Source organism: Leptodactylus fuscus, chromosome 3 (genome assembly GCF_031893055.1).
Source record: "Leptodactylus fuscus isolate aLepFus1 chromosome 3, aLepFus1.hap2, whole genome shotgun sequence".
NCBI lineage: Eukaryota > Metazoa > Chordata > Amphibia > Anura > Leptodactylidae > Leptodactylus > Leptodactylus fuscus.
The window spans coordinates 225,145,982-225,166,700 of record NC_134267.1 but is presented as its reverse complement, the minus strand read 5'-3'; the positions used below and the strand labels follow the sequence as shown (position 1 = coordinate 225,166,700).

The 20,719-nt window shown below is 42.4% G+C and overlaps 1 protein-coding gene across 1 annotated transcript; it reads left to right on the top strand.

Annotated features, from left to right (window-relative positions):
• The first annotated feature begins 976 nt into the window (after positions 1–976).
• On the top strand, positions 977–18,860 carry LOC142198581 (serpin B3-like). Its single transcript, XM_075269609.1, has 8 exons — positions 977–1,298; positions 9,217–9,389; positions 10,855–10,896; positions 11,463–11,561; positions 13,303–13,414; positions 13,664–13,806; positions 15,982–16,137; positions 18,462–18,860. Exons 1-8 carry the CDS (start codon positions 977–979, stop codon positions 18,858–18,860), a joined length of 1,446 nt encoding a protein of 481 aa, XP_075125710.1.
• Positions 18,861–20,719: the final 1,859 nt, after the last annotated feature.

Here is a 20,719-nt window from a genome sequence, read left to right as displayed (position 1 = left end):
GCCGGTCCTGCAGCAGATCTTAGGTGCCGGAGCCACCTATAGGTGGGGTCACCCCTTTCACCTCCAAGTCCGCCATAATGGCACCATGTTTGCTCTTCATTCTCCTGCCACTGCTTTGGCCCAATTTTTGGATTTACCTGAACTTCGCCTCCCGGACTGGTTGGACTACCCTCTCCCTACTGCTGTGGCTGTTGATCATTCTTCCTCCTTTTTTATGCCTCGGCAGCAGACACGGGCTGCTGACTCCCTACAGGCCCCTCCGTAGAGTCCCCTTGTAGCTGTTACCTTCGCTGGGACTTGTATTCCTGCTGGTTTCCTTGTGCCTTTGATTGTGTTGCTCAAGTTCCATGTCTATTCTTCATGTTTTAAGTGTCCTGCCCTGCTGGCGGCGGCTGCAGGTTTTTCCCACAGTGGCCTCCGGTGGCGTTCCCCGCCTCCCTTCCTCGTGGGTTGGGGTCCATCTTGGCTGGTTGCTTTTGCTTAATTTGGCTTCTCTGTTGCCCTTTGGGCTTCTCTGCCGAGGTTGGCCCCATCTGAGGTGTGTGGAGGGCTCTGCTCGCCATAGAGGTTGTTTGGTTGGGCCTGGAGTTCCCAGGCTTGATCCCCGGTTCTCTGTTTATCTTTTGCCTTAATGGCATTTCATGTTGCTGCTTGGGGGTATAGGTAGTGTTATGTCTGGTTTTATTTCTCTATTTTTTGCCTCTCCCCCACATGGCTAAGTTTCGCAGGTCTTTGCGGGTGAACTGCGGTGTGCCCGCAAGACGTGCATGAGTGGGTAACATCCCACTGTTTTTGGTTGTCCGATCCGGATTAGCTTGGTTCGTAAATGTTTTTTGCTTCTTGTCTTGTCTGGTTCCTTGGTGTCTGTTTTACTTCGTTTTTTTTGTTTCTACCTCCCTCCCCCGTCTCACCCTCCCATTTTTTTTTTTCTTCTCCCCATTCTCTTTCTCCTTTTACAGAGTCCCTGCTCCCAGCCATGGATTCCATCACACTCGCTTCCATCTACACTAATGGCCTTAACTCTCCAGGGAAGCGTTCCTCTCTGCTTCGACTATTGTGGGCTGAGAAAAACCGCATGGCCTTTATCCAAGAAACACACTTTCAGGGTGGCTCGGTCTTTGTCCTATTGTCCCCTAGACTCCCTGACTTGTATCATAGCTGCTACTCTGATTCTAAATTTAGAGGGGTCAACCTACTGGTTAGTCGCTCCATCCCCTGGAAGTTCACTGTATCGTTGAGAGACGCTCACGAGGCCTTCATGATGGCTTGGACTCCGTGGATTCTATTTGACGGCTCACGTATGTACAATGCTCTGGTCGGATGATGTGCTTGTGTACTTGCTGGTTCTTTGGCCGGAACTGGGAATTGCTGTTCATCTCCCTTCACCCCCCCGCAAAATCACGGCCGCAAAATAATGCGGCGTATACGATCCTAACTCCCATTGAAATGAATGGGATCTTTTTCAGAGCGCAATCTGCTGGCACGTGTATACGTGCCAGATTGCGCTCCATTTTACATCATGTGAACTCACCCTAAGAAAGGCTATTTGTCTCCTACCTTTACATGTCTTCTCTGTGCCGCCGCCGCTGCGCCGTAGAAAACCGGGTTGAACCGCCATGACCACTTCTTCCAGCTGTGACTTGTCTCTGTAAAGCTTGCAACACAGACATCTTTGGCTCCTCACTTTTCCAGGCACTCGACCCCCATTGTTCTCACCTACAAAAGCCCCCATTATGCTGCTACCCCAATTATAAAATATATATGACCCCCCATAATGAATAATACTCCCAAGTGCATCTTTATATTAATAGTGTCCATGTGTACCCTGTATAAATAATGCCCATTATTAATAATGCCCCTAATTAAATAAATTTAAAAAAATCAGTGAAGTTCACAAACCCAGGACCCCCACTGATCAGGTGTGAGAATAAACCGTGGTACTTGTGTAAGTGCCGTGACCCCTTCTCTGTTTACATAGTGTCATACATCTCATAGCGGCCATGTCATGTAACTACAGCCTCGTCCTATACATGTCTATGTGACAAGATTGGAATTACATCAAATGGTCACTGTAGACAGACAGCGTGTGATATAAACAGGCGCCATTTGTGTGATTGTGTGTATGTGTGTGTGGGGGGACGATGACACTGATCTCTTATTGATGATCTGTCCTAAGGATAGACCATCAATAAAAATGAGCTGGAAAACCTCTTTAATAAAACCCAAGTGCCACCTGCGGGGAACCGCTCAGGTAGATGCTTGTAGCAGTGCAGGAAACAGGGACACAGACACTGGGTTGCACACAAGTTCAGGCTTTATTCACTTGTAGTGCATTCACTGCCTAGGCAAATGCACAAAATAAACAAAACAAAAGCCTTCTCGGCTGAGAACTAACTAAACATAGGAAAACTGTTCAATGACTATACAGAAGCCTGGCTACCAGACTCCCACCTTGGCAATAACAATGGGTGGCACAGTACCTATAGATTCAGTTTGGACAGGTCAGCTCTGTCAGTGTGGTGCCACACTCCTAGTCTTCACACACAGACTATTATCAGGCCTTGATTACCCAGCTGACCTCCCTGTGTGGGTTTTTACCATACACCCTTTAGCTACCTGGCTGGGACATACCTGTCTTCCCAGACCACACCCTTCACTCTCTCACATACCTTAAAGGCATTGTCCAGGATAACCACTTTTGTAATATGAGGCTGGGGAGGTTCTCCAGTATCTCCCAGTGCTTTCCAGTCCTGCTGCTCCGGTGATTACTTCCCCACAGCATTGTTACACCCCATGTCTGCGACCTCAGTGGTCATGTGCGGTGGGGACTTCTGCCAGAAAAAAACACTGGAGCAGCAGAACCAGACTAAGGTGGGAGATATTGGAGCACAAGGGACGGGTGAGTAGGGTTTTTTGTTTTTTTTTTAACCAAATTAATTGCCCGTTATATTATACCCCTGATTTCCCTTGCTGCTCCCCTAATGACCCTTTATATAAGTGATGCCCCCTACTATTCATAATTTCCCGTAATGTCACCTTATATAAATAATCACCCCCTTATGTTCAAAATGTTTCCTAATGCTCCCTAATTAACACTTATAAATACCCTCCCTTATATTAATAATGCCCTCATATAAATAACACCTCTTAAGTTCATAAAGCCCCCTTATGTAAAATGCCCCTTCCTAACAACCCCTATCAAAGGTGTAACCAGCAAAGACTGAGCCCCCAGCAAACTTTTGACTTAGGCCTCCCCCCCAAGTGACAAAGCTCCCCCTTTCTTGGCCCCAACACAGTATAATGCTCCATTTACACACACTATAATGACCTATGGCGGCCCCTGCACACAGTGTTATGACCCACAGCGGCCCCTCACTATGGTATTATGTCTCAAAGCAGCCCCCGACATGGTATTATGTCCCACAGTGGCCCCTGTGCACAGTATAATGTCCCACAGTGGCCCCTGCACTCAGTATTATGTCCCACAGTGGCCCCTGCACTCAGTATTATGTACCACAGTGGCCCCTGCACTCAGTATTATGTACCACAGTGGCCCCTGCACTCAGTATTATGTACCACAGTGGCCCCTGCACTCAGTATTATGTACCACAGTGGCCCCTGCACTCAGTATTATGTACCACAGTGGCCCCTGCACTCAGTATTATGTACCACAGTGGCCCCTGCACATGGTATTCTGCCCCCAAGAATTATTATTATTGTCACGTTCGTGTCAGAGTCCAGACACAGATTCCGGATTGCAGGTTGCACCGCTAAGGAGACAGGGGAAGGAGACTATCCCTGGCGCTACGGTGGCTAGCTAGGCCCTGCCTACGGGTGGTGGTCAGCTGTCTCCAAGCTAACCTTGGCCCCGACGACTCCTGGCTCTCTAGCACGAAGACCTGACAGACAGACAGGGCAAGAGCTGCAAGAAGCTAGGGACTGGGGATTCTAGGGTGGTGACCCCTGCAGAAATAAAGGTGCAGCTGCGAACAAACAAACAGGACGGGAGGTGCTGGACAACTGACACGCAGCACAACAAAGTACAAAACAAGAGGAATGAGGAGAGGGACAGTGGAGAGGTGAGGAAAGGGTAACCACGAGACTGGGGAAAAATAAACTGGAACCCACCTCAAACAACCAGACAGTGTCAAACAAACAGACGTGAAGGGCAGGGCAGAGTAGAAGTGTGGAGGGAAAAACCAACTCACACACAAACAACACTCAAACTCCTTTCTAGTCTGTAAGCACAAGCAAAACACTCCTCCTCCTCCTAAGGCCAAGAATTCTAAGTTGGAACCATGAAACCCGGCAACTGGTGGAGACAGCCCTCTGCCTAACAAAGGCCCCAGCCTCCTTCCATAGGATAATGGCAATACATAACACCTGAGGTTACACTTATAACCCCAAGTGTGTTGATCACAGAAGCCCAGATCGAATCCCCGACAGAAACATACACCAACACACGCACGCAATCAGGTCATGACAATTATACTCTGGAGTATAACAATCGAATATGTTTTGGAGTATAACAATCGAAAATCCATAGGAGGTGACAAACATAAAAACCAGTGGTACTTACCTCTCCTAGGCTCCGGCACACTCACAACTGTTTTTGGCTCTCTTCAGTGTCGGTTCAGATGTCACGTGGGTCAGACTGGCGTTGCACCAAATAATGATGTTGGCCTGGCCAATGTGAATTCTGGGATGTAACCACAGAGGCCTGAAGACTGCTATGAGTCACACTGGATGGCAGGAGAGGTGAGTAATACTGGTTTTTATGTTTGTCACCTCCCCTGAGCCTTTAATCACTGTACTCTGGGGTCTGAAAAGACCCCACAGTATAATAATAGTAGTATTTACTGGGGTTCGCAGGCCTGCGGCCTCACTTACTAATCCCCACTCCTCCTTTCAGCTGCATCTGCTTCCCCTTGTGCCTCCCATAGCAGGGTAAGCAGAGGCATCCATGAGCAGGAGCGGGGATAGGTAAGTAAATAGGGCCTCTTACCTGCTGGGGTTACTCCACCAGGTAACAGCCTATTAAAAAAAAAAAGTTATCCTCACCTGCCTACGATCCCTTCATGGAGCTGCTGCCTTCTCTTCTTGACCCACGCATGAGACCCCAGCTTAAGGAGGGGGGGTTTGGGGGGGGTGCACATTTTTATTTTCGGTCGACCCATAAAAATGCTTAAAGAGGTTGTCGATATAACACCATCACTACTTTCTAAATAATATAATTAATCAAAATTGCATATTTACCCATATAGCTGGGGCAGTCATGTGACATTTTCTGATTATCCGGTGACGATCCGTTTACCCATTTCCGGGAATGGATCATTACTACTACTCCCTTCCCATTTACCTAATTATTGTTACCTTTCAGGCTTTTTCTTGCGGCACAGCTCCTCCTTCTATGCTGACTGCAAGCGTTTGTCCCAGCACTGCTCTGCACAATGCTGCCGATAATCCACCTCTACTGCACAACTTCTGCATGCGTAGTAGAAGTGGACCATCGCTGCATCGAATCCACTATTCAGGGCCTCACTTGGTGTTTTATAGTCCCTGCATAGTAGATCCCATCCACACATTGCGGAAAAATACGCGCAGTGGACAGGCTGAAATCTCCAAAATTGTCGCAGTTTTAGTTCAACATTTGATGTTGTTGATACCCCCCACATGACCTCTGAGGTCCAATCACAGGACTCTGCAGTGGCCTAGGAAGAAGACTGGAAGATGAGAGGATGTTTTTGACATTTTTTTGCACCTTCCCTGTCCTCTGATTATTATACTCTGCAGTCTAAAGAGATTTTTGGTTGTCAAACCCCAAAAACTTTGGATTCACCTGTACCTATTTCTGGAAAATAAACTCCTCATGTAATAAATCAGTTTGCCCATGTTCTGAGAGGTCAGCCGAAGTTTATTTGCCTCTACTGTCACATGAGCAGTATAGACGCGTGCAGCTTCTTGTTCCTGATGCCAGCCCAGAGGGCATCCGGGAGTCATCGCTGGTAACAAGAGGTAGGACTTGTTGGTTTTGCATCTTTCATTTGCATATGAATTATCTATATCATTACACCGGTAGGGACACTGATCCACAACCCTCCAAAGAAGACTGTGAAACACCCTCTGGAGTCCTAAACATTATGTTTCCACTGCTGAGTAGTTTTATAGCATTTGGTAGGTAGTTTTAATCTAATTGTGAGCTTGATATTTGTGCAATGAATTTTTGGGAAATTTGTATTATTTTTTTTTATGATGAATTATTGTTTTGGGGGTAGATTTTCCTATTTATTTCCACCATATTATTATTCTTATCCTTTTTTAGTTATTGATTGTTCCCTTCCAGCACTGGCTGTTGCTTTTCCAGCTGTGTTTTTAGATCATGTTTAACCCCTTAGTGACCAGCCTGTTTTGGACCTTAATGACCAAGCCAAATTTTGGAAATTTGCCCTGTGTGACTTTATCAGTGAATAATTCTGTAACAGTATTAGGCATCCAAGCGATTCTGATATTGTTTTTTCGTGACATGTTGTACTTTACCGAGAAGGTACAATTAGACTGATATAACTTGTGTAAATTTATTAAAAAAAATCACAAATGCTGAAATTTTTAAAATTTTTTCAATGTTTTCCATTTTCAGCTGCGATATCTCACATATACACAATAATACAGGGCAAAAAAGTTAGTAGTTATAAACTTCCAAATGTTCCTTTTGTGTTTCACGCATATTTGAAATAATTTTAGCATATTTGAGTAATTTAGACAATTTAGAAGTTTATCAAGTTTATAAGGAAATTTTGGGAATTTGGAGTATGTGATTTTTTTTCCGGTACCAAGCTATGTTTGCAGACAGGAATTGGTGTCATAATGACAGAATCTGCCATTAAATGACCCAATTTGTAAAACTAGACCCCTTCAGGTATTCTTTGAGGGGTATACTGAGCATTTTGATCAAACAAATATTGTTTTGCAAGAATTATTACAAATGATGGAAAAAATTACATTTTCATTTTCTTCAAATATGTGTCATTTTAAAGCCAGTGTTTTTGCACACAACACATCAAAAAGAAGAAACACACCCCAAAATATATCACCCCACTTCTCCCGTGTTAAAAAATGTACACTTTGTGGCCTTAGTCCTATGTACGCACATACAGTAGGGCCCAAGAGGTAGGGAGGGCCAAATGGATTTCAAAACACAAATTTTGCTTGCAGATATTTTAGACCCATTGCACATTTGAACAAGATTTGAGTTATCAAAGCAATTGAAAACCCCCATAAATGACACCATTTTATAAACTAGACCCCTTAAGGTATTCATTGAGGGGTATAGAGAGTACTTTGACCCCATAGGTTTTTAGAAAATTTGCGTCAAACAAAAAAAATTCATATTTGGCATGGCATCCAAAATCCAAACCGTCTGTGCTCCAAAAACAAAATAACCCTTCTTCCCTTCTGTGTCCGGCTGTGCCCTAATATCAGTTTATACCACATATGACATTACATACATTATCCTGGGTACACCAGTGTCATACATGTGTCATACATGTGACATAAACTGCAGTTTGGGCACACAGCAGGGCGCAGAAGGGAAGGAGCGCGATGCGGCTTTTGGAGCACAGATTCAGATGTTTGGTATCTGGACGTAGATGTTTGTAGAGCCTGTAAAGGTACCAGAAAAGTGGATTCTCCAAAGGAGTGACCCCATTTTGAAAAATGCACCCCTCAAAGAATTTATTAGGGTCATGTAGTGAGTATTAGTATCCCAGACGTGACTGCACAGCGGATGGTGAAGAGGGAATATATAAGAGGTGCGGAGGACATTGCAAACACCAAATTCCCTACTATGTTCCAGAAGCTCCTATGATTGGGGGAATCACACTGGGGTCACTTTGGGGTTCATTTCTGGTGTCTGTTCTCTCATAAGCTGTAAATTTGGGGAGTCCCCTGATATTCGCTCGCACAGCTTATATATTTCCCTCCTGACGCAGCCAGTTGTGTTCTAATGATTTGGCGATTTTTGCGGGTTTTTGTCTTCACATTGTTAGATGCTATATTTTCTTTATTTTTATGGTGACGTGGCCATATAAGGGCTTGTTGTTTGCGGGATGAGATGTATTTTGTAATGACACCATTTTTGGGTGCCTACAATTTATTGAATACATTTTATTAACTCTTTTTTTGCTGGATTTAAAAAAATAAAATCAATTCTGGCATTGCATTGTACCTTTTAAATTTTTCGCCATGCAGCGTACAGTATAAGTAAAATGTGACCTTTATTCCGCGGGTCGGTACAGTTACGGCAATACCTCATTTATAGTATTTTTTTATGCGTAACTAATTCTGCAGAACAAAAACACATTTGGGGACATAAATCAGTGATTTTTGCATCGCCATCTTCTGAGAGGCGTAACATTTTTATTTTTCAGTTGACAGTCCTGGTTGTGGGTTTATTTTTTGCGGGACAACCTGCACTTTTTATAGCATATTTTCTGCGCGCCTCTCTCGCTGACACATATGCGGCTGAAGCAAGGAGCTGACATGTGTCAGCTCCTCGCTTCGCCGCTGCCGCCGGCTACTGGCTTGTAGACGCGATCATCACATCCTCCTCGCTTCAGCCGCATATGTGTTAGCAAGTGAGGCGCGCAGCGGCGAAGCGAGGAGCTGACCTGTGTCATCTCCTTGCTTCAGCCGCATATGTGTTCAACTCAGATCTGCGTCCTCTGGACGCAGATCTGAGTTGAAATCCGACACACGACTGCTGCGGGCGCCAGGGGGCCGGCACACGGTGGTGGTCTAAAACCGGGCCTCCCCCCCCATTTTTCAATTTGGCCGGGCCCCTGACGCCAGTAGCAGTAATACTGGCCTATCGGCGGCCCCGGTCACATGACATACATAGATAGTGGGTCAAGAAAGTCCATCAAGATCAATGGTTTTATACTTAAAAACCAGGTTGGTCCAGAGGGATTAAGAAAAAACACTTTGTTAATGAGGGGGTCACCATTTCCCATAAAATGGAAAGAAATGTATATTCTACGTTTAGGCCGAAGCCCCACAGTAGGCGGGATTGGGTCCTTAGCACCATGTCACACATAAGATGGCTTTCCCCACCAATGGTTTTCCATTATTCTGGTGTCTCATACCTTTGGACCACCCTGTATAATGCCTATATAATAATATGTATTCTACTAATATAAATGATATATGATCTCTGTTCAGGCACCATGGAATCCATGAGTAATAGTATCGAGCAACTTTCATCGGACCTTATGACTGAGATAAAGAAGACCAATAGTGGTAAAAACATTGTAATATCACCAGTAGGTTTCTATTCTGCCTTGTCAAGTCTGTGGCTTGGATCGGGAGGAGACACGGCCAAGCAAATCGAGAAGGTAAGGCAACCTTTCTTAGCAGTCACCTTATTGCTGGTAAAATGTGCAGTATATAATAGAGACCATCAGGGCTTCAATACAAAAAAGTGTAATTGGGATTTCCCCCCCTTCCCCTCCTTCACATGCACTTTATAGCATTACTCGCTAATGGGTACCCTCAGAAATCTCCTCCCGTCCCCGACACGGGCCTTTTCCGATTTTCGTTTTTCGTTTTTGACTCAGCCTTCCAACCCCCATAACTTTTTTTATTTCTCCACTCTCAGAGCCATATGAGGTCCTAATGTTTGCTGGACAAATTGTTGTTCATTATGCTACCATTAATTATTCTGTACAATGTACTGGGAAGCAGGAAAAAGATTCAGAATGGGGTGAATTTGAAGAAAAACTGCATCTGTGCCACTTTCTTACGGGCTTCGATTTCACTATGTAGCCAAAATGACCTGTCACCTGTGATAAATGTTTCAGTACGATTCCGGGGATACAAAATTTATATGGTTTTATTTACATTTTAACCCCTTAATGAAAATCCAAAACTGTGCCAAAAAATTTTTTTTCTAAAAGTTGCCGTATTCTGCCACCCGTAACTTTTTTATACTTCTGTGTACGGGGATGAATAGGGCGTCTTTTTTTGCGGGGCCGGGTGAACCTTTTAGTTATACTATTTTGGGGAATTGCTATTACTTTGATCACTTTTTATTCATGTGAAAAAATGGCAGTTTAGCACTTTTGATTTTTATTTCCCTGCTATGGCATTTACCGTAGTTACTCCAGCATGTAACGGCCTATTAAAAGAGAAAACAAAAAAAATCTGCGGCTGCCGCCAGGCCCCCTGATATCTTGGGCCCTGGTGGAGCTGCTACTGCTGCTACCCCCATAGTTATGCCCCTGGTTCCACAGTTGACCCCCCACAGTATTATATCTTCTACAGTACGCCCCACACACACAGTATTATATGCTCCACAGTATGCCCCCAACATTGAATTATATACTCCACAGTACACACACCCTCACACACACAGTATTATATGTTCCACAGTAGCCCCCTCCCTACACAAAGTATTATACTTATCTGAAATCCCATGAAGACCAGTCGGGCGTCCTTCTTCTTCTGACTGCAGGCGCTGATAACTTATGTCATGGCGCCTGCGTCGGGGCAGAGGTCACACTTTGTAGTCAGTGTAGGCTGCGGTCTCGCAGACCGCAGCCTATATGGACAGCTTTCAGCTTTATGTGCATTTGCACATACAGCCAAAAGCAGCGATCACTCACTGATGGGGAATCCTGTACCGGATTCTCTGTTTGTGTGCGATCGGGCAACGGCGCGTGTGCCAGCAAAGAGGGTTCTGCGTGCCCTATCTAGTATGCATGCCATAGGTTCGCCATCACGGATCTAAGCACTTTACTTCCTCCTTACAGAGTCTGACAATTAGAGAATTACTTAAGATTTTTAATGCTTCAATTTTAGGTTCTTCACTTACCAGAAACCCAGACGCCACCTACAAATGAGGTATTGTGCCATTCATTTAATATACATGGATAGGTTTTCTCTGTTTCACTGCCTGTACATATAACCCTGTTAGTGCTGAAAAAGAAAGGGAATTCGGAGAGGTAAGAGCTGTAATTCCTCATTTAATCCCCGGGCCCTCGCCTCAGAGTGCGACTCATCATACACGAGTTGATATTGGGGTTATAAAGACTGCCATTGATAATGCCAGTCTTTATACATCTCCCTTACTGAGTGTATACAGTAAATCTATATAACTTACAAATCACATATAGCGTATGAGGAATGGAAAGCTATACAGAGCTGTACAATATACAGCAATAGGATATATAGTATATTATCGTATATTCTCCAAGACTTGTTGGTGTCGGGATTACTGGACCCAAACAGATAAAAAAAAATCTAGAAAGACTGTCAGTCTAAACTGCAGTAGTAGTTCTATTTTGTCTTCAAAGATACTAGCGAATAGTATATCATATCTTATACGTCATTGTTAGTTACGGGATTAATTGCATATAGTATCTTTATGTATCGATGACAATAGTCTTGTACTTTTGTAAATGTTCCAGTTTCGTGACCTGTTACATCAATTAAATTCCCCAAAAAGTGGCTCAGAGCTGACCATCGTCAATGCAGCATTTACTCCGCAGGGTGTCCCTTTGTCAAAGGTAAGTTTTAAAATCTTAAGTGTTTTTGATGTTTTGTTGTTGTGCCTTGTAATAGTAGAATGCTATGTACTATGTCAGCCTTTATTGAAAGGCAGTGTGATGTTAAAGTTTTTGTCATTGCCGACCTTAGGATAAGTCATCCATTTCTGATTGGTGGGGGTCTGACACCCAGGAGCCAATCAGTAGCTGCTGTACTGTACACTGTACACAGAGCTGTGAGCAGACAGCGCCATCGACTGTGTAGTGGCACATAGTGAGTACTGCAGCTCAGGCCCCGTTCAATCAATAGACGCTGAGTTGCAGTAATTTTCTGAAGTCTTCCCCCTCCCTCCTGACTACAGCAGTCATTATTAGTTGTGTAATAAAGCACAGCAAGATACAGCAAGCCATCACTCTGAAAAGTAGTCGGCTGCTGCTCCCTAGATAATGTCAGTCTGTCGAGTTACTCACTATATGGACTCTTTCTACTGTTCTGCAGTCTTGTCTATGATCATCCCCTTCATTACTCATCCATAGGGTTGTTTGTCAGGGTCCTGTAATGGAAGCTTTACAGTGACAGCCATCACCCCAAAACTATTATGGTATCCATTAAACATATAAAATCACCACCCCCAATGGGTAACATTGAAATCTGCATTAGTGGTCCTGGCCTCCTTACAGGTTCTCCTGTGGGCTCCTAGGTCAATGCCTGGTGCTCTTCCAGTTGCCACTATATTGACCTACTACATGTTGCACTTGTCACGGAGGGTTTGCTTTCAGTATGGATTACAAAGCCCAGTTTCCCCTCTTATTCCGATTTTCTATCATCCTCTTTCCTTCCTGGCCTCTCTCTCTCTATCTCTCGAGGTGTTTGGTGGAGACATGGCTGGTTTTGCCACCTCCATGATTTCCTCTGGTGTCTTCACCAAAGACTAATTTAAAAGCACCTTCTCCCCACCTCCTGCAGAGTCTTCCGGACTGCACAGATTTTCCATTTCTTGCGCTCTCTCACACCGCTCAATCCAGAGGTCTCTCATACCAACTATAAGAGACTGTCTGTTTAGAGCGCTGACAAGGACTCTTTCCTTTGCATACAGCTTGCTTAACACCCCATTTTCTGACAGCAAACTTGACTTTATGGTGGCCTGGGATTGAGGCCTTGATACGACCCTGACCTTAGCCCAATGGGACTGTTGTACATTGATAAGAAAAGGCACTTGGCAGGTCACCCTCATGGAGTCCTCTTTGAAAGTTCTGCATAGGACGTATTTGGTCCCTCTTCGACTTCATCGCTGGTTTCCTATTGTCTCACTCCTATTTTTTAGGGTTTGTAATACCTCAGGCAGTACCTGGACCTTGTTGGCTCGCTATCTATAGGATTGCACAACAGCTTTTTGGACAGTTCTTCCCATTCCAGGCTAACCTCAAACCCCCATTCTTGAAGTGTGCTCATATTAAGCTACTACAATACATTTTGTTGGCTGCCCGAATTCACAATGCCTCTTACTGGAGAAAATCTTCTCTCTTGGTGGCCGAGGTGGCCGAGGTTTGATAAGATCTGAACTCCTTGGGTTAATAGATCTCGCATCCCAGTTCTTCCATACTGTCTTGTGGTGTTCATGAGGCGACCTTCTGATTTTGAACATTATTTACATAAATATTAATTCTATATTCTTAAATAAATTCTATAGTTTACCGTGAATTCCGTTCTTATTCAGAATACAGTTATTAATATTGGCTTCTATGTCTCCCATTCCTTCAGGACTATGTGAGCTCCGCACAGGAACTTTATCAGACAACGGTTAAAGCCGTGGATTATCAACATGGTAAAGCGAGTGAAGAAATAAACTCATTGGTGGAAGCAAAGACGGAGGGTACGGTTATATTTATGATACCGCATGCTCCAGGTGTAGCAAATCTGCTAAAATGTATACACATTGGGCATCACCATAATTGTACAGACTAGGGATGGCCAAAGCTCACAAAACTCATTTTGTGAATATTTGTGAGTCTCACCTGAAAGTTTTCTTTCGGACTGAACTTGTGCTATTATTATAGTAGGGGGGCTGCCGAGATTGGCTTGTGATTGAGCTGGGTTTTTTTTTATGTTTTTTTAATTACAGGCAAAATTAAAAATGTAATTCCTGAAAATTCACTGGACATTTCAACTTCAATGGTCTTAGTGAATGCGGTTTATCTTAAAGGTCAATTCGCAAAAAAGTTTAATCCAGCAAATACAAAAAATGCTCCATTTTACACCACAAAGGTAAAAAGAAACAGTTTTGACAAAATAATGTTTTTGTTTTTTTTAAAAAAAAAATAACAGGTTATTATACGTAACCTATGTCTGACTATACACTATAGATGGAAGTAATGACAACTTGCTTGATCTTCTCCTCTGCTCTGTTATAGTGACTAATAGTCTAAATCTGTCTCATTGAGGTTTATGGGAGAGTTGACACATGCGCTGTGCAGGGTCGGTGATAAGCTGTGATATCAATTTTTGTCAGTAGTGGAGGCAATGATGGGTCAGTGGTGTTATCTATAGAGGGATATCTTCTATTACGCTCATGTCTATGATGTAAATGAAGTGACTATGGCAAAGGCAACCCCTACAGATCTGGCAAAAGTCAGTCTATTATTAGTAATTATAGTATTATTAGTCTTGGTGGTCAGACAGAAAGTTAAAGATACTGTACATTTTTTAAAATACAGATAGTGAAATGTTTATCAAAAACTCTTAAACAATATATTTAGCATAAAAACGTGTTTTTTATAGTTGAGACATTTCTTTTAAATTCTTCATGATTCAGAACAGTTTTCAACATATGTGTACCAAATTTGGTCTGTGATCTTTAGTTAAGTTGTCGTAAGTTGTTGTGTTATCTGTCTTCACTACTTGCCTGACCACTGACTACCCATGAACTCTGCCTGCCCTGAACTTGGCTTGAGCCCAGACAACTGTCTTGTCTTATTGCTTGGAACTTTGCACCAATATACCTGGCCACCTGTCACCTATACTAGGACTATATTCACACAACTGTGCTAAAAAATAACTGTTGTGTAGTGGTTCACTTTTTATGGTTGTTTTGCAGCCGTGGTGTACCTGCTTTTACAAATCCCTTGTGGACATGCTCTATTTTCTAACAGTCTACTAAAACAGACCATCAAAAATACAGACATGTGAATAGACATGATGAAACAAAACAGACTTAAAATAATAAAATGTATTGGGGAGGAGAAGCTACAGCTATAGTGTCAGCACCTCCCTCAGAGGATCAGAACAACAGACACCAGATTGTTCTTTTTCATTTTTTTTTTTACCATTGCACTCAATGAAGAAAGATACAAGCAGAAAAGTCTTCCATCTGGAAACTGAGAGTACCCTAAGGTTTTATATATATATATATATATATATATATATATATATATATCGTGAGAAGGTGACAGGCAGAGTGCTGGAGTCCAGATATATCAGCCCCAGGCTTCTGACATGTGTGTGGTCCAAGATGGATCTGGAGTAGGCTTCAGCCCAGGTGTAGATCCTTGGCTCATTACTGGGCCATAAAAGGCTGCAGCTCCGGCACTGAAGTGCAGTTCCATGGGTTGAAGGAGGTATGTGGTTCTGTCCTGTAACCCGAAGTCCGGTGAGACAATATTGTGCCTGTTTTGTTCATGTGCCTCGAATTAAACCACACGTATAGTTAGGTTATCAGTTCTGTTTAGTTAGTTGCTCAGACAAGCAGGTTTTATTTTGTTTTTGTTGAAGTTAAGGCTGTATTTTGTTTTGCTCATTTTCTGCTTGAAGTCAAGGTTTATTTATTTTCTTGTTTTTTTCTAAATAGATCAGTTTGCTGCACATTTTGTGTCCCTGTCTTGACAGGGTCCACGTCCACACCACTGCTTCTACCAAGCTAACTTCCCCACAATATATATATCTCTGTAGGCTGAGGCCCCACATTGCAGGAACACAACTTTTTTTGTTGCAGATTTTACTGCAGTTTTTAAGCCAAAGTCAAGAATGGATAAAAAAGAAATGTATAGGAAGTTTTTCTACTTCTTGTCCACTCCTGTTTTTTGGCTCAAAAAAATCTCAGCAAAATCTGCACCAAAAAAAGTTGTGCTCACACAAACATAGGGCCTTAGCTGTATGGAGGAGGTTAGAATCACATTGGGTCCACATCCATGGTTGTTGCAAATGATGTAAAAAATAAAAACATTAAAGCAATGGATTCATTTCTTATAAGCTGTGTGGCTCAGTTTATAATGGAAAGCAATTTCTGCGACTGCTAGAAATTTGGAAAGTTTACTAAATTTTATTTTAGATTTATTTCTTAGAAAACCATTGTGATATTTTTGCCTTTAGCTATTTTATATTTTTTTTTACCATCTGTTATTTCATTTGAGAAATTTTTTTGTAATTTTTTGCATTTGTTTTTAGGATTCGCAAATCTCAGTTCCAATGATGAACCAATGTGATGTATTTAATTTCGGTGAAATAAAGGAGATCAATGCCAAAGTGATTGAAATACCCTTTATAGATAATAAGCTCAGTATGTTCATCGTTCTTCCTGATGAATGTAGCAGCCTAGACGAGGTGAGAAGGTTCATTGTATAAAACATTCTACAAAAATCTTTTAATTTTGTCCCTATTTTATGTACATTTATTTTACTAACCACCATTTAAAACCAAAAATCTTATTTCTTACATATTTTATTATATTATTATACCAATCCACATTTCCTTGAAACCTTTTATTGTAGATGTTCCTATTTGAGCCCAGTGTTCCATATAGACATCATCCTAAAAGTCATTGTGAATAAACTAATTCACAGATATTTAATTTTATGGGCCAGTTTTTACATGTATATATCAAGTTACAGTTTGCTCTTTCCGTACATTCGGTCACTGTATAGTTTACACTTCCTAGAGTACAAATCAACAGAGAAACACTACAGACAATATGTCAGCATTGGGTACAGGAAGTCTCCAGAAGTGAGCATATAACTCTGTCCTATATTCAATTAGGTCCATAAATAATTGGAAATTCGGATTCAGACTTTCAGCTTTAATTCAGTGGTTTGAACAAAATGTATAAAAATGTGAGGAACTAAAGCCTATAGATAAACCCAATCCCTTCATTTCAGGGGCTCAAAAGTAATTGGAAAAATTAAATAATTGTGAATAAAATGTTCATTTCTGATACTTGGTTGTTCCCCCTTTGTTGGTATGCTTTGGATCATGAGCTGTACTGCGCCTTTGCCATACTTTTTTCTGTCCATCCTTCTGGTTGAGGTTGATCTTGGTTCCATCTGTCCAAAGAATGTTCTTCCAGAACTCTGGTGGCTTTTTTAGATGGTTTTTTTTTTAGCAAAATCCAATCTAACCTTCTTATTCTTAAGGCTTATGAGAGGCTCGCTCTACGCAGTGAACCCTCTGTATTTACTTCCATGCAGTCTTCTCTTTATGGTAGATTTGGATATTGATACGTTACATCCTGGAGAGAGTTCTCCACTTGGTTGGCTGTTGTGAAGGGGTTTCTCTTCACCATGGAAATTATTCTGCGATCATCCACCTCTGTTGTCTTCCGGTGGCGTCCAGGTCTTTTTGCATTGATGAGTTCACCAGTCCTTCCTTCCTCCCTTCTTCCGTTCCTCCCATTCCTCCCTCCAGGATGTCTTGTTTCACCTGCATGGAGAACTCCTTTGACCGCATGTTTTCTTCACAGCAAAATCTTCCAAATGCAACCACCGCACCTCAGATCAACTCCAGGCCTTTTATCCACTTAATAGAGAATGACATAGCAAAGGAATTGCCAAAACCAGCCCATGAAACAGCCACAGAGTCATTTGTCCAATTACTTTTGGTCCCTGTAAAAACGGGGTGGCCCATGTTATGGTGCTGAGACTCCTAAACCCTTAATCCAATTTTAATGTGGAAACCCTCAAAGGAAAACTTAAAGTCTGGACTTTGTCCATGTCCATTATACAACTAGAACTTGAATATGTTTCAGTACAGGTAAAAAAAAATACACATTACACATCAGATTCTTCATTTTCAAAGTTGTCACAGAAGCCACATCATTAGGCTGCATTCACACTGAGTAACGCTGGCGTTTTTTGTGCTTATTTTTGCACATAGCGCCACGTTAACGCCGCGTATACGCCGCGTATACGCCGCGTTTATGCCGCGCTATTTTGCGGTGGCGTTGCCCGACGTTAACGCGGCGCTATGTGCAAAAATAAGCACAAAAAAACGCCAGCGTTACTCTGTGTGAATGCAGCCTTAAATATAGTATATAAGGCTGTTCTCTCACATATCGTATACTGTCCCAGGGAAACTACTCTACTATACATCATGACTGGATGGAATTTAAAGGGATTGTCCAGGATAAGAAAATCTGGCTGATTTCCTTCAGAAAGAGTTCTACTTCCATTTCTCAGAAAGTGACATCGCGTCCATTGGTGACACAGCCATGCTGCAACTCAATTCTATTCATTTGAAAGGGACTGAGCTGCAACATGCCCATGTAATCAATCGACGTGATGTCACTTCCTGATTAAAGGAGGAGGAGCGCTTTCTGAAATGAGGCTAACTGTAGCATGGTCATGTGACCAGTTCATCTTTTATCACTTACACGTATACACCGCGTTATTTTGCGCCCGTGATTTTGCGGCCGCAAAATTACGGGCGCAAAATAACGCGGCGTATACGCTCGTAACTCCCATTGAAATCAATGGGATCTTTTTGAGCGCGCAAAATGCTGACACGTGTATACGTGCGTTTGCGCTCCATTTTACATCGTGTGCACTCAATCAGATGTGTCGTGACTTCTTCTCTACGTTGTATCCTTACGTTCATTTCCACGCTCACTATTTCACTACTATTGTAACGCTCATTTATCTCCAATTTTGCCTTAGATGGAAAACCTAATGGATCCTGAATCTGTAATGAAGTGGACAAATGCTGCGAATATGACCCCAACAAGAGTAGACTTACAAATACCCCGTGTTCATTTACATATAGAGATCATTGTAGTTAAGAATTTAACAGACATTGGAGTGCAGGATGTCTTCAGTCCAGAGAAGGCAGATTTATCTTATATATGTGACCAAGGCCTACACGTGTCCCACATGATACATAAGGTTGTCATGGACCTCACTGAGGGAACAGAGGACGCTGCTCCGACGGCTGCAGTCACGGTCCCAGATTCTCTTGAGACGCCTACTATATTTAGTGTTGACCGCCCATTTATGTTCTTTATGATAAATAATGAGAACGACACAATCATTTTTCAAGGCAGGTTTGTTTCTCCATAAATGTACAGATTTGCGTGGTGTGTAGGGGAGGCCTATCTCTACATCACCGGTAGGATGTTGGCCATAAAATTGGTTTTACAGAATTAGACAAACATGCTTTCTTCCAGGAACAGCGCCACTTCTGGCCACATGTAAGCCCTGTATTGAAGTACATGGGGCTGAGCTGGAGCAGAACCAATATCTATGGTTAGGTGTTATGCTGTGCCAGCAAAAAAAGCCGCCATGTTTGACTAATCCTATAAAAGACCGAAGCTTACTCTCAATTGCTCTAAACATATAATAATTTGTATTTAATTTTGCTTTTACATCAATAATTACCATACGCAACAATGTTAACTTTATTAGACGTTCACCTCTTGGGTGCGTGCACACGATCAGGAATACATGCAGATTGTCAGTGTGGATTTCAATGCCGAAATTCGCCATAGCCCATTAGCATTAAAGTCTATGAGAAATCTCTATTTTTCAAGCACATGGTGCAGATTTTTTTCTGTGTGGAAATTGACCAATTGTGCAAGTTTTAAAATATTTATTTTTCCAGTGCGTTTTTTAAAAAACTGGCTTTAGGCTAAAACCCCACCTAGCGGGCCGGAGCAAAAAAAGCGCTGTGAGAAAAACCTCTGCGTGCTTTGTACTTCAATCATACCTATAAGGGTCTGTTCACGAGGAGATTTTTGCAGGTGGATTTTGACATGGAATCCACCTCATAATCCGCATGCAAAAATGGCTCCCATTCACTTCAATAGGAGCCGCTCGCTTTTTTTTCCCGCTAGCGAAGAAACATGCCCTATCTTCACACAGATTCTGCGGCTGACTCAGCCATGGTGTTTGCAGCGCAAGGCTCACTCATGATTAGGCCCATTCATTCGGGCCTAATCAGGAGCAGGATGCCGTGACGGGATGCCGATACACTGCATTGGCATCCCGTTGCGGCTAGCCACGTGGAGAATTCACACAGCGGAAATTGTTTCCGCGGTGTGAACATACCCTAAGGAAACCGCTGGAGTTTCCGTAGGTATAACTGACATGCTGTGATTTCCAAAACCGCAATGGTTTTGCATGCATGTCGCAGCATGTCTGCCATATTTTCTCAGAAAGTGTGGATGGGATTCGCTAAAATCCAATCCACTTTTCAGAAACTTTGAAACGCCGCGACATCCATGGCGTTTGTGCCAAGTGGGCCTTACAGTCCAGTTCAGGCAGACTCCACCCGAAATCTGCCTTCCAATCTTTTCAATGGGAGGCAGACGCATATTTTTTTTCAGGTCGCAGAAAAAGAAGATTCCTGTTTGTTCTGCCAGAAATTCCCATTGATAGTGGAAGGCAGATTTAGGTTCCTTTGTCTGAAGACCTTTGTCTTAGGCCAAGACCCCACATTGTGGAAATGTGTTTTTGACTCTTGCAAATACACAGCAGATTCTATGTGGATTTTGCAGTTTTTTTTGTTTGTTTTTTTAATCCATTCCGGAAAAAAAAAAATTGGCATGCTATAGTTTTAAAAATTGCACCATATTTTCTTCATGGAAATCAATTTGCATCAGGTGAGATAGAATTTATTATCGACTTATTGGTATTATTCCAGATATTTTTTCATATTCGATGCATATTCAATTCATATACAAGCAGTTGTCTCCCTGTGTCACTTCCCGACTCCCCTTCCTTATTTCTTTTTCATTGCTAAATAATAGGAGAATATTAATGCAAACCATTTAAAAAAATATATATAATATTGTCAGCGATATCCATGTTACTAGCCATACAATGCAGAAGGGTGAGCAGGTTTTTTGTAAACCTAGTAGTAATGGATCTTTTATTGTGTTACAATCATTGCTGTGCTATACATTAATAAATGATATTGC